Below are 24,085 nucleotides of genomic sequence, written 5' to 3'. Positions count from 1 at the left end.
AAATTAAGGGAAATCCATAGACTGTATTCTGCAGAGAGCTTCAGGAAGCAACTGATTCAAAAAAGTGGGAAAGTTTAGTTATTAATGTTCTGAATATAAATTTTATGAGTTTGAGTTAACCAAAAAAAATTGCTATTTATTTGTTTGAGTAAAAGATTTCACTAGCCAAGTTACTGGTAGCAAATCGTTTCATTATGTAGCCTATTGCATCTTCTTGGTATAATTCATACTGTCAACAACATGATTCTTTTTTCTTTTACTTTTTATTTTGTTTTTTTTTTTTTTTTTGGGGGGGGTGGGGGTGTTTTGACAAGTTGTTTTGAGAGGGGAATAGAAATTTACCATCTTTTCGTATTTCAGGACTTCTTTTGTGAAGCAGTGGAAAATCAAATTTTCCCTGTTTTCATAATCGAGCTCCGACTCTAGATGCCCTGCTTAAGCATCTCACCATGAAATCCACATTGGATCAGTCAACAAAAGAAAATGAAGGGTTTAGCAGCTCAAATGTAGCAGCTAATGGGGATATTTCTGAACAAATAGTAAATAATAATGACGAGGGTGAAGGTAAAGAAAGATGATTTCTCCCTCTTCACTTATTTGCTCATCTTTATTTATAAACTAATTTTTTTTTTCCCTTCTATTTCTTTTTTCCAGCTAAGCAGCGAGCAATATTATTGGAGTGGCTGAATAATACCCTCCCTGATCTAAACTTACCACTAAATGCTTCAGATGAAGACTTGAGAATGTGCTTGATTGATGGTACTATTTTGTGTCGGATCTTGAATATGCTGAGAATTGGTTATGTGAATGAGGTTGTTGAAAACTTTCTAAATTTTTCTTTAACCAAGTCATACTATAAATTGGAAATTGGTTGTTAGGTTTCTAATTCTAACATTCATTTTCCATTGCAGGTAGGTGATTCCAATCAGTCAACAGTATTGAGCACACAAAAAATTAAAAGGTTTCTGGCAGCAATGGGAAACTTGGGGATTCCCAGCTTCAAGGAGTCAGACTTAGAGAAGGTATTTAACTAGTAAATGCATACAGACACATGCTTGCTTTGTGATATAGTGATGTACACATATCACGGTATTAGGTTATGAAATTTGAGCAAGTCATAAAATTTGTGCTCTAAGTAAATATGTTGCCATGTGTGAGTGTGTAACGCAAGCATTCTATCTTTGTTGTCATATATTGATTCTTACATGTATATCTATAAAAAATAAATAAATAAAAAAAAAAAGGAAATCATTCATACAAATGTTATAGTTTCCATCCACTTGTTAGTCTTTGCTTAGAGATCGATCTTACTTTTCTAGCCCCTCTCTCATTTTTGAGTTATATTATGCAGGGCTCTATGAAGAGTGTTATTGATTGCCTTTTAACACTTAGAGCACAATATAAGCCAACTATCACTACAAAATCTAAATCTGGAAGCCCTCGTGGAAGTGGATCTCCTCGTGGAAGTGGATCTCCACGTGGACAATTTCCTGCTTTGACTGGAGAAGATAGATTGAAGGCTGTCTCTGAGTCTAAACTTCAACGTACTTCGCGTAGTCCTATCATGTCAGGTAAAATTGTTCTCTCTCTATCCCTCTTCCCCCCTCCCCCTGTGTGTGTATGTGTAACTATGTGTACATAAGTTTCAAGATTTCACAACTAATCCTCTTTTAGCTTGCACGCTTACAAAATATTGAACATGAATAAATCTCAAGCTGATTTAATGTTGTGTGAACAATGAGTGCAAGTTTCCCTATGTTTAAACATTAGCTATAATATTGGTGTCCTTTTTATCATTCTGTTTTGTTTATTCAAGTAGTTTATGTTCATGATTTTCGGTATCAAACAGAGCCATTTGCTGCAACAGTACATAGTAGTGGAGGACATAAGTTCCATGAAGTGTTTCAAGTCAAACCAGGACGATATGCAGACCTTCCTGCTGCAAAAATTTCAGAGATGATGAAATCAAACAGTCTAGATGTAAATTCTTGAGATCTTTTTCTTGTCAGATAACCTTGATATTTGGTCAGTTTTAAAATTCCTTTTCTTGGTCCTTTAAATTTAATGTCTTTTTAATGTGTTTCAGCATCTCTTGTTGCAGAATGCCCCAACTCAATCACTTTTGAGCGTTGTGAATGGAATTCTGGATGAAAGCGTTGAAAGAAAGAATGGTGAAATACCTTATGTACGTCCACCGGAGGAAATACGTGTTTGAATATTATTAATGCATAAGTATATATATATATATATATATACACACTATTAATAACAGGTTTCTTTATTTGATTTTCAACATTTTGTGTACTAAATTTTTCTTACACAAAATCTTAAACTCTCTAAAATACCCCTATCTTATAGTTAAATAATTTTAAATTAAAAAATACAAATTGGTTAAGAAAGTAATTTACTGTTCCTAAGTTTTAGGCTATTTCCTTTATCTTCTCAATTCGGCCTAAAATTTAGGACATGATTTCTATCTCATTTTAAAATATTATTCTACTTTACCTTACCTCTTTAAAAAAAACAATATATATATATATATATACACACTGTTATTTATATATCACTTTTAAATATTATAACTCTAAAAATAAATAAAAAAGAATATTATTGCACGTGTGATGAGTTTAGTATATATATATATATATATATGTCCATTAGCATGTATTTTCATATGTGCATGCATAATATAATTCTAGAACTGTGTTCTAACACTATTGTCATTGCTCAGCGTGTGGCATGCCTTTTGAGGAAAGTTGTGCAGGAGATTGAGCGACGCATATCAACCCAAGCAGAACACTTAAGAACTGTAACATGACTTATGGTTATTTTTTTAATATCTTACAGTTTTTTTCTATCACCTTGTTAATTTCTTTATGTTTTTGTGCCTACAGCAAAATAATCTTTTTAAGACTCGTGAAGAGAAATACCAGTCTAGGATCAGAGTACTTGAAACCCTTGCATCAGGGACTAGTGAAGAGAGCCAGGTATGGTGAATAATATAAGTCAGCAAGTTGGACTTTGACTGACATATATGTGAGTCATTTTTTATTGTGTGACCAACCCTAATAAATCTATTGTACTATATAGCTGATCCCAAAGTTTTGGAACTAAGGCTTTATTGTTATTGTTCATGCAAATAATTTTCTTTTCTAAATTTTTTTTTTTTTTTTCATTGCAGATTGTTATGAACCAGCTTCAGCATATAAAGGTACAGTTTAGAGAAAATAAAGCATGTAACTCTTTTTTATTTTTAACTTGAACTGCTTGTATCATCTAATGTACAATAATCTAATTTTTCATTGACACTTAAAACTTGTTAGAGCATGCGATAAATGTGTTACTTGTGAAAAGACGTTGACATTTGACAACGATCTTATGTTGCATGCATATTTTTTACAATAATTTTATTATGGATCTTATTTTGTATGCATATTTTTTACAATAATTCTATTATGGATGTTTTGTAGACAGAGAGGACCAAAATGGAAGAAAAGAAGAAATTTGAGGAGGAAGATTTGGTTAAATTGACGAAAGAGAATGAGAACAACAATCTTGAAATTTCAACATTGAAGCAAGAACTTGAAGTAGCCAAAAAGGCATATGAATTGCACTGCTCGCAAATGGACACACAAGCTAAGGATGCTAAAACAACTCTTGAGGAGAGATTAAAAGAACTTGAGCACCTTTTAGAAGATTCTAAAAATGAGATGAAAAAGCTTGAGTCATACTCTGAATCAAAATATCAGAGATGGAATCAGAAAGAGCAAATCTACCTAAGCAATATGGAATTTCAGTTTGGTGCACTACAGGTATGCTTTTAAGTGAGAATATTCTTTTAGCTTTGAATGGAGTGATGTTTAACTTCTAACTTTATGAAACATACAGGAATTGAGGTTCGCTTTTACATCCATTAAACAAGAAATTATGAAAGCACAAAAGAGCTATTCCGAGGAATTTAATCACCTGGGTAGGGATAATTATTTGAAATTCAAGTATTTTTATGCTGTTTGTGATGTTAGTTTCTCATAAATTAACTTTACCTTGCTTAGGAGTAAAGCTCAAAGTAATAGCAGATGCGTCTGAAAACTATAATTCAGTTCTTGCTGAAAACAGGAAGTTGTTTAATGAGATTCAAGAATTAAAAGGTGACACTACTTATTTTGGCCATATTTCATATTACATTGTATGCAAGTACAAATTATTAAATTCGATCTAAATTTATTTGAACAGGAAATATTAGAGTGTATTGTCGGATAAGGCCTTTTCTTCTTGGACAAAGAGAAAAACAGACGATCGTAGATTTTATTGGTGAAGATGGAGAGTTGGTTATAGCAAATCCCTCAAAGCCAGGGAAAGACAGCCATCGATTGTTTAAGTTTAATAAGGTCTTTGGTCTGGCTGCAACTCAAGGTTATTATCACTCTCTATATACATTAGATACGCCTTTTTTTTTACACTATGTTATATATAAGCATTGCCTAATTGACTGACTGATTAATTTGATGTTATTAGAATGGTAATTCTTAAATAACTAGTTTATGTATGCATATTTGTTTTATGGTGAGCATTGCATAGCACAACTCATTCTCTTCTTTAAATGACGGCAGAGGAGATATTTTCTGACATCCAACCTTTGATACGATCGGTACTTGATGGCTTTAACGTATGTATATTTGCTTATGGTCAAACTGGTTCAGGAAAAACTTTCACAATGGTATGAACTCTTGGCGTATTTTACTTTTCACAATGCATTTAGTGCTAGTTCCAACAATCCTAATGAAACAATGTCCTTTCTAAACAGACTGGCCCAACTGGAGCAACTAAAGAGAATTGGGGGGTCAATTATCGAGCGCTAAATGACCTTTTTGATATCTCTCAAAGTAGAAGAAGTGCCCTTACATATGAAATGGGGGTTCAAATGATTGAGATATATAATGAACAAGTACGCGATTTACTATCAACTGATAGTTCTCAAAAGAAATATCCTTTTATTCATCCTTCATGTCTACTTGTTTTCGTTACATCTATGCTTTCTATGCATATACATCCTTTTATAACTTTAATGAAGACACATAGTATTCATGATTTTAGTATGTCGATCATTTGTTTCCTTGATTTGCGCACACTTGGGATTTTGACTCAATTGCAACCCAATGGGTTAGCTGTACCCGATGCTAGCATGCAACCTGTAAATTCAACCTCTGATGTAATGGAAATAATGGATGTGGGACTTAGGAACAGAGCTGTCGGTGCCACTGCCCTGAATGAAAGAAGTAGCCGGTCTCACAGGTTAATAGATCTTATCTATTAAATATAAGTATCTCTCAATCATCATTTTTCAATTTTGTTGTAATATTCAGTTAGATGTATGTGTACAGTGTTGTCACTGTTAATGTTCGTGGGAAGGATTTGAAGACTGGTGCTGCTTTGCTTGGTAATCTTCATTTGGTAGATCTTGCAGGAAGTGAAAGGGTAGATCGTTCTGAGGTAACTGGAGATAGACTCAGGGAAGCACAACATATAAACAAATCACTATCCGCCCTTGGAGATGTCATTTTTGCTCTTGCTCAAAAGAGCCCTCATGTACCTTACCGAAATAGCAAGCTTACTCAAGTCCTACAAAGCGCTCTGGGTATTTCTTTGTTAGTTATCTTCTTTTAGTCACAAGTGGCCTTCAATTCCTTGATAGATTCTATAAGATGTTAAATTTGTCTTTATAGCTTGCATTAGTACCTATGTTAAGAGTTCATCTGAAACATATATTGATTTTAATATCTCAGGTGGTCAAGCAAAAACTCTTATGTTTGTGCAACTTAATCCTGATGTGAATTCATATTCTGAAAGTCTAAGCACTTTGAAGTTTGCTGAGAGGGTTTCCGGAGTTGAGTTAGGTGCTGCACGGAGCAACAAAGAGGGTAGGGATGTCAGGGAATTAATGGAACAGGTGCTTATAAATTTATTTATTTGTTTGTCTCCTTTGGAGGAACTTGATTAGAAGTTATATTACCATTGGAGTTATAAGCACATTCCCTTCTTGTTCAATTATGGTTAAATAATTAAATTCATCATTTTCTAACAATTTAAATTTTTGGGACAGTCGTTAATTTATCATAGTATGTTGCTAACAGGGATCACCAAAGAAGAAATGCAAATAAACTAAATTAGAATAAAAATTGAATCTTTTAAATTGAGGAAAATGTTCATGGTAAGGCACTGTTGCATTTATCAAGTTGGTTTGAATTTTGAATATTTGGTGAACATAGTGTTGTCAATTTACATGCATATGTATATTCAAAACAACAAAAGTTTGTAGTTATCGATAAAATTTTTATTAGTGTCCTAAAGAAAGTATAATAACTTGCTCTTGTGAAACTTAGTTTTAGAATTTGGGGAACATGACATTCAAATTATCTTATGCAGTTTTGTGATTGCTATAGCAGCAAATTTGCATAGGAGAAGGAATTCCCATACAAAATAGCTTATTGTGCTTTCCTTGAATCTGTTTAAATATCATTTGAGGACAAACCAATGTCTTCTCAATTATTAGTGATAAAATTTGACTGAAGTTTTAACTATAAAGTATTAGTCCCTTATTGTTAAGTATTAGTAAAGTATTTGTTCTCAAGTTTGAATAGTGAATTGGATAAAATATATTTTTTTATTAGATATACATCAAATGTTGATAATGTGTTGGTCTGTCATACTAAATAACATTTAGATGTTGAAATTTATTTTGGACAAAATTTAGCTACAAAATAATCTTATTCAATAAAATAAATATTACTACATATTTTAAAATTTTAACAGTTGAATTACATGCTCTTTACGCTTTTAATACACATGTCAAATTTTGTGTTAATCGGATTTTATTTACTATATAATCTATAAGTTTATATTTTATACATAATTTTAAACTACAAAAACTTGCAATTTAAACAATTTATTAATGACATAGATATTGATCTTTAATTTTATAGAAATTTTGCAAGCATAAAGGATATAAGAAAAGATATAATCCAATAGTAGATTTGTCAAAATTTACCTCCAATAAAAAGATATTAAGTAACTAAACTTTGTCCATTTATTTTTATTACAAAAAATTATCCATTCTTTTTGGAAACATATGAAATGTGATTATACATACATACATACATACATATATATATATATATATATATTTATTTATTTATTTATTTATTTATTTATTTATTTATCAATATTATTCATATAATATTTTTCCCTAAATATATCATATGCTTATTCAAAATTATAGAAGTTCAAGTTTGAATAATTGGTCATGCAATGTGGTGAATATATGTTTTTTCTTTAGCATTTCTAAAGTTTAGTTAAATAAATTTATTTACAAGAAGATTATGATGGGAATTACATTTCCACAAATCTCATTCTAGCAGCTTCTACTATATGAGAAGGAATTTAACTGAAAGAACTTATTCTAAAATCAAAATGGACAGAAGGAGCAGAGAATCAATGACTTGGTTTTTTTTTGGGAAGGGGTGGGGACATGGTATTGAGGGCTACCTCAACAACACTTTACTTTAGTCAACATGCATCATTTATGTGCATGTGTTCAGGTATTGTAAAGAGACTTCATATGCATTATCTATAGCTGACTTCAAAATTTTGGGAGATTTTGCAAATTATAAGTTTGATTTCCTTCATTGTAAGGCATTCCTATTTAGAATGCATGGTATTGAGGCCTACCTCAACAACATTCTACAAGACTTTTAGCCAATATGCATCATTGATGTGAATGTGTTCAGGTGTTGTAAGAAGACTCCCATATGCATTATCCATAGCTGACTCCAAAAGTTTGGGACTAAAACTTCTTGGTGGTTGTATATTTTTTTTGAAGATCATATTTTGTGGTCATCACCTAATAAGTTTCTGTTGACAATTCAGGTGGCTTCCCTCAAAAGCACTATTGCTAAAAAGGATGAGGAGATTGAGCAGTTGCAATTGCGTAAAGGTTTAAAAAGTGTGCATCCTGGTTCCAATGGTGAAATGCGTGGGACAGCTATGAGGTATGCATCTTCCTCTCCAAGAAGAGAAACTGTAGGTGGGACTACTCCGCCAAGCCAAAAGCCATTGGGTGGGAAAGGACTTGCTATGAAATCAGCTTCTGATCCAGACTTTTATTCAGAACAAAGTGATAAGCATTCTGAAGATGATTTTCAGAATTCAATGGATGACTTTAAATACCAGAATGAACTTGTCAGGCAATCAAAGGTTGCCGGAGACACTGAGATCATAGGACTTGGAGATGCAGATTATGATGAGAGATCAAGTGAAATATCTGATGGTGGTCTTTCTATGGGAACAGATACTGATGGATCTGTTGAAAGTGCTTTTACATCTGAAACCACAAAACGGTCAGATATTCCGGAGAAGTAAGTATTACTTTTCTTTTTACAGCTTTGGGTGTTGAATTTAAAATTTTCAGATATTAAAAAAACAAAAAGACAAAACTTAAGTAGAGTAATTAGGTGATATTCTTTCTCCTCTTACAGTTCGGTCATGTGGCAGTACTTAACTAAAAATACACTTTTATCCCCCTACAAAAAATGATATCGAAAAAAATAATTATTGAATATCATTTTGCTCTCTTGTAATATTTAGAATTTACTATAAGAAGATAGTTTTGTTTGTTTAAATTGATATTAATAACTTTGGACTGAAATCAAATGTGTTAATGAGACATTTTGATGCTTAAAAGATTCATATCATCTGCTTTTGGCGTTGAATAGACATTGACATAGAGTTTGCACAATATGGCATAGAATTTAGATATTAATACACTTTTTCTCTTTATTAATTGACAATATGCTCTAGCTGTTAGAGTAAGGTGGAGGACGAGATCATGGTTTCAAAACTTACTGAGTGTATGTGTAATTATCATTTATCAACAACAAACTCTACCTTTTCTGTTCATTAGTTTTTCTGCTGTTCATTGTACAAACATTTCATATGCTTTTGCCAAATCATGAATCATTATTTCATCCTTGTCCATCATGAATCATTAAGTCAACCTTGTTTAGAAAAAAAAAAAATTTAAAAACATCATTAAGCAACTGCCTGCATTCTCTTGTCCACTTCATCAACACAATTTAATTAAATTTTGTAAAGTAGGCTACTAAAAGTACCAATGTTTATTATAAAGACCACATTGTCAATGAAATTACATTCTGCTGTTCATTGTACAAACATTTCATATATAATGCTTTTTTTTTGGGTGATAATTTATACATTCTGGCATACATAGGCTAGTTATTAGTACTCAACTAAGTCCTAGTTTTTTTGGTAAACTACTAAGCCTTAGTTTCAACAGTATAATAATCAATGTGAATTTCCACTCCTTTTGTTAATCCCATTTCTACTTTTTGCAGGCCTAAATTAAAAAAATTACCACCTAAAGTTTCTCGAGCCCCATTGAAACCAGGGCGAACTGCATCACCTACAACTTCAAAATCAAAGCCCTCTCCAAAGATGTCACCAAGTACGTAAAGTTAATGCTTTTCACACTAATTGCTATTATTCTAGGTTGACAAACTCATAAGTCTAATACTCGTTTTTCTTGCAGAGTTACTTACATTCTCCACAAATGTGCCATTCAGATTTTAAAAAAACTGGCGACACTTCTGCACTCAAGCCTCCTATTATCAAACGATGGGTGTAAAGTAGAAGGCATACATTACTTACACACAAAAGAAGAAGTAAAAATTATCCACATAATTTTGTACATTCTGTTCAATAATTTTGCATTGCCACGTAAGTTTTGTAATTAGGATTCCTCGAAGGCTTGTCTCTCCTAGTCATTTTTCATTACAACATATCTGGTTCACATAATGGGCAATCTTGTATATTGAAAACTGAAAAGTAGCAAAGTTTTTTTTTTTTTTTTTTTTGGAGAGAAGCAAAGTTTGTATTTATACCAATCATATTTTCTCTTGACATCAAACTTACATCACTCACCTCTTGGAGTATGTGTGTGTGCATTTATTGTTGTGTTGGAGTATGTAGATGTGCATGTTTACCTTAGTGTTGTAAACTACTAGAATTTCCATGGTAGCATGAAACCTAGGATTTTTTCCAAGGGTCCAAGTTAAACATAACAATTAAGTAAAAAAGTATTATTTATATGTATCAAGTATGTCTTTTAACCAGATTTAACATATGTAATTGTTTCATACATAATATAATATATATCAAAATAGTATTTTTATGACTAAACAAATCTTTTCTTTATAAATTAGGTTTAACTTAATAAAGTTTTGGTTTGCACAAAATTATTTATCATTGATTTTGCTCTAAATTTCTTGGCAATCACTCTGTCTTGGAAAAAAGTAACACCTTTAAGGAAGAGAAAGACCTGAATCTATGACTATATTCCTGACCTTAGCAAGTCAAGAGGCAGTCCTACTAGAGGTCAGATTGAAAACTTCATATAATTAGCTACCTTCCTCAGGTTTATCTATCGATTAGTTAAGGGTCTTATGACATATGGGGGAAGCACCCTTCCTTTACAAGAGGGAACTATTGGTTAGTTACACAATTATTTAGGGAACAATATAGGACGAGAATTCCTAATAGCTAGTCGAGGAATGACAACAACTAACAAACAAGCTACTAGATACTAAGAAAACTGCTCATAAAATTAAGAGCATAGAGATCAGAGCTTGCAGGTAGCATACGGGGAAGGTGAAAGGGAACCTAAGCTTCTTCTCGAGCCAATGTCATTGTACACAATTAAGTAATCATTCAAAAACTCATGTTTTATCTTATTCTAAATTTTTGTTTTGACAACTTTAATGGCTGAAAATAATTTTCTCAATTGGGGATCATGCAGCTCTACTTCCTTAGCTATGAATCTTTGAACCCTTTTAAGAATTCCAAATCTAAAATTTCAACATATGGGATAGATGATTAGACAATAACTCTTGAAACTTGAACATTTTTCTATCTTAAAATATGCATTAGGGGAGGAGGGTTTACCCATAATTTACCCCTACCTTGAAACCTGAATATTGAATTTAATAAACTAATTTATAGTCAAACTTAAAAAATAATAATAATAATAATAATAATAATAAATGTGAAGCGTAATTTACTTTTGAGTTATGCTTTTATTTCTAGGTACTTTTCAATTACTTTTATCCCAATTTACTTTTCGAAAGTGGAGGTTTTGGCTTTTAGAAGAGAGTTTTAAAAAAAAAGCAATTGATTAAGTGGAATACTTTGTGTCAAACAAAAAACAAAGAAGCTGGCCTTGAGGTGTAGGATTTCAAGCCAAATGAATAAGGGCTGTTTTGGTAAGGTAGTTCAAATATCAGTTTTTAGTATTTAAACACCGAAAACTATGGGCCAAAAAAAAAAAAAATGTTTGGTAAAGGATTTCAATGAATGTTTGAGTTATGTTTCTCATTTTAAGTATTTAAACACTAAATTTAGAAAATTCCTCTTACTAATTTTCAGTTTTCAATTAGCATTACTCAATGACACTTTTGTAAATATTTAAAAAAGTGTAGGATCCACTTGATAAGACCTTACATAGCTACAACTCTCTTTCTCTCACGGCACACCTCATCTTTTTCTCTCTTTTCCTCCCTTCTCTCTCATGTGCACTCTTCTAATAAATATTAATAAAATAATTGTACATGTCATAAAATTACCACTTTTTAAAAAAAGATATATATGGACATAACAAACACACAATTATATTTTTTTCACATTTTAAAATATGTTGTTTGAAATATGGTACCAAATACATTTTTTACATTATGAGTACTTTAAATATGTATTTTCACAATACTTTTTAAATCACAATTTTCATGTTATTTTGAACAACAATACTTAAAAGCTACTGTCAAAGGCCCGCCCTAAGGCCAAGTAACTATGTAGAATTGCACAAAAACCCAACCTCATACTCTCCAGAAACTTTTGTCCGGCAAGTGTAGGGTACGAAATGGCAGTGAAATCTCAATAAACCACCCAAATTGGTTCCCTACAGCCAAGAGCAATAAAAGACTATGCCCACAGCAGATTGACAGGGTCTCTGACCTCATTGATGAGGAACAAAAGTTCTGGAAATTCAATTTAATGTTTCAATTGTGTAGTCAGGAACATGCTCAGCAAATCCACCAAATCCTCCTTTGTAAGAGAACCAATGCCCCTGACCAATTGATTTGGCCCAACTCTAAAACAGGACAATACAATGTCAAGGAATGTTGCCATTTATTGTACAAGCAAAGCAGGAAATGTAATGATGCTAACCCAGGCCAAGCTATTTTCATTATGGGTTGCTTACAAGTCCATGAGCCCATGGTGGGTGTACTGTTCAAAGATTCCGAATACACATGCACCCAAATTCTCACATCTGCATTTAATATTGATTTAATCACAATTAATGTACATTATCTCAAACTCAAAAAATTAGCGTATCCAAAAACTATCAATTTATCACCGCGCACCCTTGGTGCAGTGATCACTCCACAAATATAAACAAGTCTCCAGGAATGAGATTTACACACATATACACATAGATTAAGTTAAAGTATAATTTCTATCTTGTATAAAAATAAATAAATAAATAAATAAAAAAAGAAACCACCAACTCCCCTTATAACAACAAACTATATTGTACTAAATCAACCAACCTACCCAATTCAGCACAAAACAAAGCCAACCCAACCTTCCATGAGCTTCATAATCCAATGCAAAGATTTTGCTAATACTCACTATTTTAAGCAATTTTTTTTCTTTTTCATAAAGGATTTCTTCTAAACTCCAAGTTGTTATAAAAAGAAAGGCCAGCAAGGGTTGTCGTCATTAACTCATCCCCACCAACCCTTGTGCCTCCTTTAATTTTAAATTCAAACATTCTATATTTCTTACAATTTAGGTCTGAAATTCGGTTCCACTAATGGAAATTCATTTTTTTCTCTTCTCCTAATTTTTGTCCGAGTTTGAATTTAATGAGGATGGGGTTTTTTACACCATCTAATAAAAAATTGTCACATTAGCTTTTTACTTAAAACTTGTTAGTTTTAGATCCATGACAAAACACTGTATTTAACCAATTTTATATCCAAGTTGATTATTTGATTAGTTATGGGGGATTTAGGTTAAACATATAATCATCAATATCATGCAAGTGCAAAAATATAAGTGAGACAAGATATGATAACCTAGGAAACCTAATAAAACAAATCATTCCAAAGGAAAATCCTAGAGTGACTTGACCTCATCAATCCCAAGGTGAATAGTTTCACTATAAGATACAAATTTACAATTAGAATAACCCTATTCGTATTAAACCTAACTACAATTACTGAATTGAGCTCTAAATCCCACAAACGTTCTGATAGTGAACAACTGGAACCTCCAGCCCACGTACTTCAATGTCCCATTGAAGATTTGAATCCAATACACTTGATAGCTAGAAGATAGCAACTTGAATCCACTGATTCAATGAGTGTGTGAGTGATCATCAGTAGGAACTTTGAAAGAGCAATAGACACAAACCCTTAGATCTCAAATTGAGCTACTATAAAGTCCCCAAAAAACGTACCCTAGAGTTTCTCTTAAATACTTAGTGAAGTAGGTCTAAAACTCTATGCTACTAATGGGCTGATGGGATGAAGAAACGATTCTGACATACGACTTTCGATCAATCGAACTTAAGTTTCAATAGGTAGAAACTGTTAAAAATCCAAATCCCTAAATTAGCTTCATTCTAGTTCTTGCACACTAAATACCAACTTCTTGAGTATTATCTAATCAATCTTATGAACTCTATCTATACAAGTTTGTGTTCACGTGTTTGCCAACAAAATTATACAAGTATAGAACCTAACAAAACTCAATACATCCTACCACACCTAATAACATCACATTATGATGTGATATGTCCTTAGTGGAGAGTGTGAAGCAAAAGATTTACACCACGTCCTCATAAAATATCAAATCATAGAACTACTTCTTCTGGCCCTAATCCCTGTCCAAGATCAAGTTGACATGATAACTCATGTCAAGGAAGATAATAGTAAGATACCACCTAGCTATCGTCTTCGTCTACTCCATTGTCCTTTATCGAGGTTAAGGTTTCAATTTCTGGTTCAAGAATGAATGAAATATTTCATTAATAGTGAGATAAATATCCAAGCAAAGGGATAGAAGGCCTCTTGGGTTATGAAGGCACCATGGTCAGCAATTAAACTAACCCCGAGAAGGGTGCCTTACGTGTTTACTTAAACCATTCATGAACAACCACATAAATATATGCAAGTCTATTCTTAAATAAAAATTCATAGAGAAAACTTTGTCTCTCTACAAAATTCTAATCTTTGATTGTTTTATTATCAATGATTATTAATTTGTTTCTAAACCAATCCTAAAGGGTAAATATTTAGTTGATAAGAAATGCATAAGAATGATGAGTAATGCAATTAATTGAGATCATCCAAAATGTTGGGGGCCTGATTTGTTAAGAGAGTTTGATGGATCTCATCTCAATCAATTCAACTACTTTGACTTAGGCCCTTTTATAGTAGTACTCTGGTTATTTAATATATTATAAGCTTGTTTAAAAAACTCTATATACTAATTTCGTGTTCGTGTGTTCTAATAAGTATTATTGTTTCCTCTCAAAAAAAAAAATACATATATATATATATATAGGGATGTTTATCCCACATTGGTTGTGTGTGTTAGAGTTTCAGTCTTTATAATTCTAGGCTACTACTACAAAGGTTAGACCATTTTGTAATAGTACTCTGGTTATGTAATATATTATAAATTTGTTAAAAAAACTCTTGTGGGGCCCGAAATCTGAGGTCCCAGCCCACTTTGTATTCAGGGCCCAAAGCCGAGGCCGAGGAGCCCTACTGCCGAGGACGTATGATGAAAGCCCCTCAAAGGCCCAAGGATGTGGCCGAGGAAGATCTCACGATCTACACCTCACAAAACGCCTGGAGAAAAGGACAAACTCAGTACAAGAGCAGTACAAGGGAGAAAGTTGCCAACACCGTAATGTGGAGCCCTGCATCTGACAAGCCCATACTCCAGACCATGCTATTTAACTTTTCCCAACCACTCCCAACCACTCTTACGTATGAATTGATAGGACGAGTCAATACCCCAAAAAGACAAAACTGACACGTAGACAAAAAACGGGAAGTAAACACTGGTATAAAAGGGGAGGAGAGCCAGGGGAGAGGGAGGAGGAAAAAAGATCCCACAAAAAGAAGAATGGGAAGAATGTGATTCTCCTCGGACTAAGTCCAAGGACTCAAACCCTCCAAGCTACACCGATGTGAAGCCTAGCTATTCTGGCCAAGCCTACCTTCGTATGAGCTTCCATGAAAATCACGACTAAACCGCCGTCCAACTACCAAGGTCCAGCCTTTCTAGCCCACTCTCTATGAATTATATTGTTCGGGCCTTTTACATACAAGCCCAATGTCATTCTTGGGTCGTTAAAAAATCGTGTCCCTACAACTCTATATACTAATTTCGCGTTCGTGTGTTCTAATAAGTATTACTGTTTTTTCAAAAAAAAAAAAAAAAAAAAAAAGACTTATTTCTTCACATATCTATTGCACCTCATTCAGTTTGAAGTTTAGTTAGTTTTCTATTACGATACAATCAAACTCAAATTCTTGAGCGCCACAACCCCCCCCCCCCCCTCCTCTCTCCAAAAAAAATATAAAACTCAAATTTTCAGAAGTATTTTGCTTCTTGTGAGGGAGATGATAATTTACAAAAGTAAGAAAATAGTTTTTTAAAGAAAAATTATTTTTGAGGGAGGAAAAAGTTTTTTTTTTTTTTTTTTTTTCTGTAAATAAGGAAGATAGTTTTCAAATTGGGACTCATGTATCTGAGCATTCACATTCAAGCTTCTAAAAAAAACTTTATTTTACAACCCAAAAAGTTACTTTATCTATTTTAACACTCCATTTAAGTATTTAACAATACACCCTACATCTCATCTCCTATTTTAACATACAACACATTGACATAATATAAACAACTCATCTTTCTTCCTTCTCACCCATGTTTATCTTCTCTCTCTTCCTCTCTACCTGACTCTACCCCTCTCTTAGTCTCCCTCACACACCACCATAACCACTGATCAGTATCGCCACCACCACCAACCACAAAAACCACTAGCCACAACTGCCACCAGATAAAGCAATCTACCACCCAAGAAAATGACCCACCACTACCACTACTCTTAAAACCAACAACCCACCATCGTCACTGCCAAACAACCCACAAAACCTAGCATCTCACCAAATGCCAATCTCCAACATGATCCACAAAACTCTTAACCCACCAAATGAAAACCCACATCTATCTCCACCTCAAAGGCATCGATGTTAAGGTCTAAAAGAGAGAAGTATGACAGAGAGAAGTGAGAGTGACAGGATATAGAGAGGGATGAGAGAGAGTGTGAGAGAGAGGAGAGAGAAGAAAAAAGAATAAAAAAGGAGTAAAAAATACTGCAATGAACTTCTACTAATAAAAGCTTATTGTAGCTAACTTCTACATTTTTTAGGTATAAAGTCTTAGATGCTGTAAGCGCATTAGCATCAACTGTTTTAAAATACACCATTTTAACATATCAAAAAACTACTTTATTATTTTAGCACATCATTTTACAATACAACCTACATCACATCTTCTATTTTATCATTACAACACATTAAAATATCCTTTAAAAAACAACCCATTGTTATTAAAACCACCACCACCACCATCCACAACCAACCACCACACCACCACCCTCACAACCCACCACTATTGCAAAAATGCAAATTCGCCACCACCAACAACAACCAAAATTAACCCAACCACCATCAACCACTGTAAAAATAACACAAAATCAACCAACCATTACCAATCCAAAAAGCCCAAAATCAACCCAAAACTACCAAAAACCTAAAGTTAGATCAACCCAAAATCACCACAAAAAAAGACCAAAATCAACTCAAATTCCAAAGAATGAGGTAGGCGGCACCGATAGTGTGGCAGGTTCTAGAGGCGTCAACAACATGGCGAGAGGTTGAGAGTGAGAGAGGGATAGTTGTGACTGTGAGAGAGATAGAGGTAGAGGAAGGAGAGAAAGAGAGGTAGAGGAAAAAGAGAGTCGAGGAAGAGTGGCTGATGAGGAGAAAGGAGAGTAAATATATATATATATATATATATATATATAAAACTAAGTAAAAAACAAAAAATAAAAAAATAGCTTGGTGCAGCACCCTTCTAAAAAAGTAAAAGGTACTATAGCACCATGCTCTTTTTTTAGCATTTGGCATATCTCATGAAGCAAGGATTTTGGTGTTTGGTATACCAAATGCTAATAATTTAGCATTTGGCACACCTATTGCCAAGACTCTAAGGTTTTTGGTGTTTGTGGTGCTAAAAAAAGCATTTTAGGAGTTTTACAATCTCAGATGCTAATACTACACTTTTGAATTGAAGGAAAATTAAGTGTGTTTTTTCTAGTAGCTTATTTACATAGTTTTTATAAAATATATGATTTTTGGTAACTTTTATATTAAATGTATTAAAAAAAACTAAAAACTAGTTTATTTAATAATATTAAAAAAAAAAAAAAAAAAAAGCTAAAAGTTATATTATTGGTCAAAAAGCTAAGACAAAGTAAAAGGCAACAAATCCCAAACATTGTATTATATTTTTGGGAAAAAATAAACTTTATGTTTTTTGTCTTAGTTTTTTTTTAAATAAAAATTAATAAAACTAACTTTAAAAATAAATAGCTTTTAACTTCTTCTTTTTCCCCATATATTTGGCATAAAAGTTACCTGAACTATATATTTTAATAAATATTATAAATAAGCTACCAAAAATTACAAGATTTTCATATTCTAAATATCTAACTTAATTTAGAAAAAAAAAAAAAAAAACTATAATATGATTTCATAAAAGAGTATGATATAAAGTTTTTTCTTTTCTTTTTTTTTTAAAAAAAACCTCACTATCTTAAAGAAAAGTAGTCAAATGATGACAATTGACAAGTGAAAGGAGCGTCATTCACTCCAAACTGATTTACAACAAGAAAAACGAAAAGAAGGAGAGAAAGTAATAGATAGATAGATAGATAGATTCCACAAGAGACAGTTTCCTGTGTGATGGGCTTTTTGTGTGTGTGAGTTGTGACCCACACCTAAACCGAAAGAAAAGCGCAAAATAAGAAGATAACGCGGCAGATGCTATGCTGTCAGCGCGCCTTACGGATAGCAACGGCGCAACTGTATATGTATCTGTATCTGTCTCTGTCACTGGGTCCGCGTTGGGACTTGGGATTATGAGGTGTTAAATGACTTCCAACCCTTCTTCTCATCCCCTTCCAACCACTCACCAAATATCAATCTTTTATTATTTTTTTATAAAACACACTAGCGGATTAGAATTTGATGCAATATCTAATACTACATCGGGTGCAATTCACCCAAATCATTCATAAATTTTTTTACTTTTCACTTTTTTAACTTTTATTACTTATTTCTTTTAATTTTTATCTTAACTTTTTTGAATCAATGGTTGAAATTGAAAATTGCTTTTTGCAACTATCGATCTCAGCCATTTATAGGAATTGAATTTGGTGCAATACCTAAGAATTGCATCAGGTGCAATACTCTAGATATTGCGCCTAATCTCAATTCTATACTAGCCTTATCATACACACGTTTTGTGCGTGCGACGATGCATTTTATTTTTATTTTTTGGATTTACGCATTTTACTCATAGCAATTTTATTTTATTTTTATTTTTATTTTAAGAAAAAGTTATATTAGTACTTAACTAATGTGAGAGAGCAATGTGGAAGTGGAAAAAAATAGTTTAGTGATATAAAAAAGGTACATTTGTGGAAAAAAAAAGTTTTAGTTTTTACTTTTTTCAAAAAGAAGAAGTTGTATCAGAACTTGACAACTAAAATGAGAGAGAAATGTGGAGGTGGGAGAAAAAACTTTTTTTTTTTTAATTTAGCTAAAAATTAGGAGTCTTTAACTTACTAATTTTACATGTCTAATCCTATGACTTTAGCCTTAGAAACGGATGAATTTGAGGTTATTATGGGCATCTAAATTAAGGATCTCAAACAAGAGAAGCCTCTTAAATAATAGTATAGATATTATGAGGGGTTGATTAGTGTAGCTTCCTTACCTATGCATAATTATAGTAGTTCTTAACTACTCTCATACTAAGACCTCATTTTAATGAAGTATAAAGAACATCAACCCTCCTAAAATAGTTAGGAGAGTTGACTAGTGTAACTTTCTTATATGGGTGTAACTATATTAGTTCTTAACTGCTCTCAAATTAAGAGGGCACTAACATCATATTGTGCAAAAAAAAAAAATTTATTTTAGTTTAAGAATTTAATTATTCTATTTTATACCACCACTTTTTAAAAACACTCACATCACATTATTTATTCTAAATTCTATTTTATTTAAATTTATTCTTTATTTATTATTAGCTTCATAAAAAGAGAGAGAAATTTGATGAGAAAAGTGGTGAGAGAGAAAAAAAAAATTTTAAATAACGATATACATAATTACTATAACAACTTTTCAAATTTGCAAATTTTAGTTTAATTGTCGCGGATAGTATTGGGGATGGAATGTGTAAATTTGACACTTTTTAGTATTGCACTAATGCAAATACTCTAAAACCTCATTTTGACCAAGTAAAAAAGGTACCAACACAGACGCATATTAGAGTCCTGTTAGCCCAAGACGCAAGCCATTAGGCCCATTGGTACCAAACAGGCAAATACCATTTCTATTATTATTATTATTATGTAATGAGTAATGCGAGGAAATAGTGCCAGGGACATGCTCTTTCTCACACCCCAAATTTATGTCATGTTTATGTATTTTTAATTCTTGATTTTCTCACACCCAAATCTACTCGTCATGCTTATATTTTAATTCTTGATTTCAGCTTTATCAATAATACGAAATTATTAAAATCAAATCAAAAAATTTGACCCATAAACAAAATGTGAATTTGGGTATAGGAACTGCAGATATATATATATTTAAGAACGTAGCTATTGTCGATAAAGCTGTTGTCACTTTGTCAGCCTTTAGTTTTAAGACCCATTCAACCTTTTTCTCTTCAAACATCGCATGTCCAATAGTTATCATCAACGTCAAGCCTAGACACAACAAACAAACAAACAAAGTCACCACCCAAATTGTTTAGCCTATATTAGAATATCCCCCCCCAAACGTCATTGTTGGCTACTGGCATCTCCCTTTGACAAATTCCTATACGGGGTGCTAATCGGCACAGCTCAAAAGTACCACGCACAATTTTATTTAGAATTGAAGACTCAAGATAAGTTAAAATATTGAAAATGAGTTTTACTTTATTCAATCGGCGGTGAAGTCTTTGAATTTTCAACCAAAAAAAAAAAAAAAAAAAAAGTCTTGAATAAAAAATTAATTGATATTTTGAATATCATGAAACAATTATTATAAATTGAAATACTATCATTTTTTTAATAAAATATTATTTTGATTCTTAAATCTTAACAAAAATTTATTTTTTTGTCTTTAAACTTTAAAAAGTTCGTTTTTCATCCTTAAATTATTGAAAAGTTCATCTCTCAATGAAAATATTTCACTCTACTATCGCATCAAAGTATGCGATAATCACTCCATATGTTTGTCAGGTATAGGAGGACACAATGACTAAAATTCAAGGCTCGAGCTTCTTCACTTCTGTTCTTAAATTTTAAAGAAGATATATATATATATATATTTTTTAATTCCTAAACTATTGAAAACACCTATTTACAAAGTTTTAAAAGTACTTTCTAGAATCTAAAGTCTAGAAAAATAAATCTTTAGAAAATTTATGAAAAAAATATATTTAAAAAACACACAAATATCTTTTCTCTTTTAATTTAATTATTATTTATATGACTTTTATGACTGAGTCTTTAATACCATTCCACTACGGAATTAACTTTATAATGGGCAGCACACGTAAAAAGGAAAAGGCAAGAAAGAAGGAAAAGAAAGAACGAAACAATAAGCAAAATTCCAAATACTTTTTTATCCTCATTTTCCTCCAACTTACAATTACAAAGAGGAATAGAAAGACGATACAAGAGATTACAGACTCCCAACGAAGCTTCCTAAAAGTCTTCAAACTCTTCTGAAAGGCACTGAAAATTAAAAATAAAAACAACCTAAACAAAGAGAAGGGAAAGACTTGCTCTTTCTTTCTCTAATAATTTATTCCTCAAAATTAAACCACCTCTCTCCCAACACCTTAAAATTTACATGATGATACATCTTCTTTAGACTTTTTAATACACAAAAACCCAACAACGAACAAAACAACCATTGACCTTGTATTTACACCATCTTTCATTTCACTAAAAACATTAACATTAGCTCTCTCTCTCTCTCTCTCTCTCTCTCTCTCCCAAAATCTCCATTGCTCTTTGAACATAGGGTGATTGATAGTAATTATTTTTGCATTTTTCAATTGTTTAAGCCACAGCTGAGATGCTACAATTTCTCCTATCTGTGCTGAGGCAATCAAAGCCTTCGACTCGAACTGGGGCCGGTGTGTGGCCGAATTTCATCCGGACACATCCTCGGCGGGCAGAAGGCGAGGGAGGTGCTTGAGATAAAGCAATGACATTCTCCTTGCCAAAATGCTCATCTTGAATTACAGGATTTGAAGCCCTGCTTGGGGGAGATCCACTGAAAAATGGTGGTGATGAAGCTACTTGGTTACAGGATTTCTCAGCACAATTTCCCTATAAAAAGAACAAAAAATTTTAAGGCCAGTATTAAATTTAAGGTAGATGAGAACTTTGTAATAAAAAGTTACCAATATTTGAGCTCACAAAATCCCAGAAATAAAATTAATTGATTAAAAAAAGTTCAGCAATGAAAAATCAAAATTAGTTAGTTATCAGCAACTCTCTCTCTCCAGGACAAGAAGATAAGTACGACAACATCTAACATGTGTCCGACCTAATCTGAACCATCCATTTATTTACCCTTTTTTCTTTTTTTTTGGGGGGGGGGGGGGGGGGGGGTCTTGTTCTAGTCAGGCAGTAAAATTGAGGAAATTGATTAGAATAAACAACCTTAGGAACTGGAAAAATTACGATGTTGTCAGCTCAGTGTTCTAATCTAGCATGAATTTTTCAGAAACAATAAAATAAACATCTAAAATAACCCACAAATCGAACACACAAAAGAAATAATACTAATAAGCAAAATTCCACGCACAGAGAGAGAGAGATATGAACCTTTGTGAGAATAATATCCAAAAGCTCCGCTCCTGCTTTTGAATCTCCGATCTCAGTTTGATGACTGAAAATTTCACAGCAAAAAAGACCAAACCCAAAATCAGAAAAACAAAAAAGCAAAAGCAAAAACGAAAACAAAAACTTGTTTTTCATATAAGGAAAAGAGGGATTTGAACATACATGATGGGCCATCTGAGAGAGGGTCTGAAATGGTGGTCGTGAAAAGAAGGGTCGGAAAGGCCCAACCGGCGAGGCTTTGGGCACACCACAGAGTTATCTCTCTCCTCCACGCACCACCCTCCTAGTCCCAATCCCATGCTGTTCTTTTGCTGATACATGCTCATCCTGTTCATCTTTTCCTTCTTTCTTTCTTTTTTCTCTTCCAACTAAATCTTTTAACTTTAAGATCTGCACCCTTCCAACCACGCCTGATCCACACAAACAAAAAATTTTGCAAATCTTTATCTCATGATCATAATTAATTAATACCCATAAAAGCAATACAATAATTCTTGTACTCAATTTTATAAAAATCACAACTTTGACAAATAAAAAAAATACCCTTTTCTTGGTTTTCTTAAAAAAAGTACATAGAAAAAAAAAAATTGTCTAGGCTTTTACCTAAGATATCTGCTGTTTTGAGCTCTAAGTTATGTTTTGTTTTTTGCTTTTAACTACAATAACAAGAAGGTGTTGGTCCTTATTTTCTGGAGTGGATTATGGATTTTTAACAGATTAGCTAGGGACAGCCACATATATTCGCGTGTTTTTCGCTTCTTTCTAGAAACCCAAAAATTAAAACCAAAAAGAAATGAAAAACCATCAAAACTCTTCTAGAGTTTCAAACTGACCCTGAACTTGTAATCATGTTTAAAAAAAAAAAAAAAAAAACTATGTAGATCTAATCCAGAAGAAGAGAAAGCTGACCTGGGTTGCCTAAGAGGCTCCTCCTGAAAAAGGAGGAGGAGGATTTCAGGGAAGAAAAATAAAGAGGGAAGAGACGAAGAGAAAGGCAGAGATTTTTGACAATAGAGATAGCAGAACTGCAGAAGAGAGATAAGAAAGGGGGTTGGTCCAGTATTCATACAATGCTTGGTAAGAAAAAGAGTGTATGAGTTTCACTCATGTGTGTGCAAGTACTTTATTTTTAGTATGAGATCGGATTTAGTAACCGTTTGATTAGGTTTCTGTGGCTTGGTTTTTGTGCAAGAGGGAATCTATTGGATTTGATATATATGGGGGAATCAATCGCCTTTCCCCTTTATTCGCTGATGCAATATATAAAGAGATCTGGTTTGGTCCCACACGATGCATGCATGTTCTCTTCTTTTTTTTTATTTGGTATATTTTTTTTTTCTTTTTTTAAAAATATTTCTAATAAAGATGATACCATGTTTTAGAATTCTACAAAAATAGAAGACTCCAAAGTCCAAACATAGAAACATCTCCTTGAAAAACTTCAACGAAGTATTGAAGGATGGCAATGAATATATTTAGCCATGGCTAGCCACACCCACACGCCTCTGCAATCCCCTTATTATATGCTAATCCAAACTATTCACTTGCCTCCTCAAAATTCAAATATTTGAATTCATTAACAAAATCCATATAATTAACGGCTCATATAATTAATCAATCTACCTTAATTAAGCCAAAATCCATGGGAGGATTTAGAATTTGTGACACTATTAGACAAATTAATGCCTTTCTAAACACATCCAAGCCTCCCTTAAACCTCCTTCTCCAAAAAAAAAA

General features: G+C 32.6%; 2 protein-coding genes across 2 annotated transcripts; one reads left to right on the top strand and one right to left on the bottom strand.

Annotated features, from left to right (window-relative positions):
* Positions 1 to 377: 377 nt before the first annotated feature.
* LOC126703342 (kinesin-like protein KIN-14C) lies at positions 378 to 10,004 on the top strand. Its single transcript, XM_050402309.1, has 21 exons — positions 378 to 564; positions 655 to 812; positions 912 to 1,022; positions 1,352 to 1,571; positions 1,850 to 1,980; positions 2,102 to 2,185; positions 2,732 to 2,809; positions 2,895 to 2,987; positions 3,182 to 3,211; positions 3,471 to 3,812; positions 3,889 to 3,970; positions 4,053 to 4,148; positions 4,234 to 4,413; positions 4,611 to 4,717; positions 4,805 to 4,983; positions 5,128 to 5,292; positions 5,382 to 5,635; positions 5,784 to 5,947; positions 7,924 to 8,411; positions 9,408 to 9,517; positions 9,636 to 10,004. Exons 1-21 carry the CDS (start codon positions 450 to 452, stop codon positions 9,695 to 9,697), a joined length of 3,249 nt encoding a protein of 1,082 aa, XP_050258266.1. The 5' UTR covers positions 378 to 449; the 3' UTR covers positions 9,698 to 10,004.
* An 11,086-nt stretch (positions 10,005 to 21,090) lies between these two features.
* LOC126701583 (uncharacterized) lies at positions 21,091 to 23,422 on the bottom strand. Its single transcript, XM_050399782.1, has 4 exons — positions 23,258 to 23,422; positions 22,511 to 22,758; positions 22,331 to 22,394; positions 21,091 to 21,829 (listed from the first exon to the last, which is right to left on the bottom strand). Exons 2-4 carry the CDS (start codon positions 22,681 to 22,683, stop codon positions 21,557 to 21,559), a joined length of 510 nt encoding a protein of 169 aa, XP_050255739.1. The 5' UTR covers positions 22,684 to 22,758; positions 23,258 to 23,422; the 3' UTR covers positions 21,091 to 21,556.
* Between the last annotated feature and the right edge of the window lie 663 nt (positions 23,423 to 24,085).

Source organism: Quercus robur, chromosome 10, assembly GCF_932294415.1.
Source record: "Quercus robur chromosome 10, dhQueRobu3.1, whole genome shotgun sequence".
Classification (NCBI taxonomy): Eukaryota; Viridiplantae; Streptophyta; class Magnoliopsida; order Fagales; family Fagaceae; genus Quercus; species Quercus robur.
The sequence above is the reverse complement of the archived record's forward strand: the minus strand, read 5'-3'. Positions and strand labels throughout refer to the sequence as shown.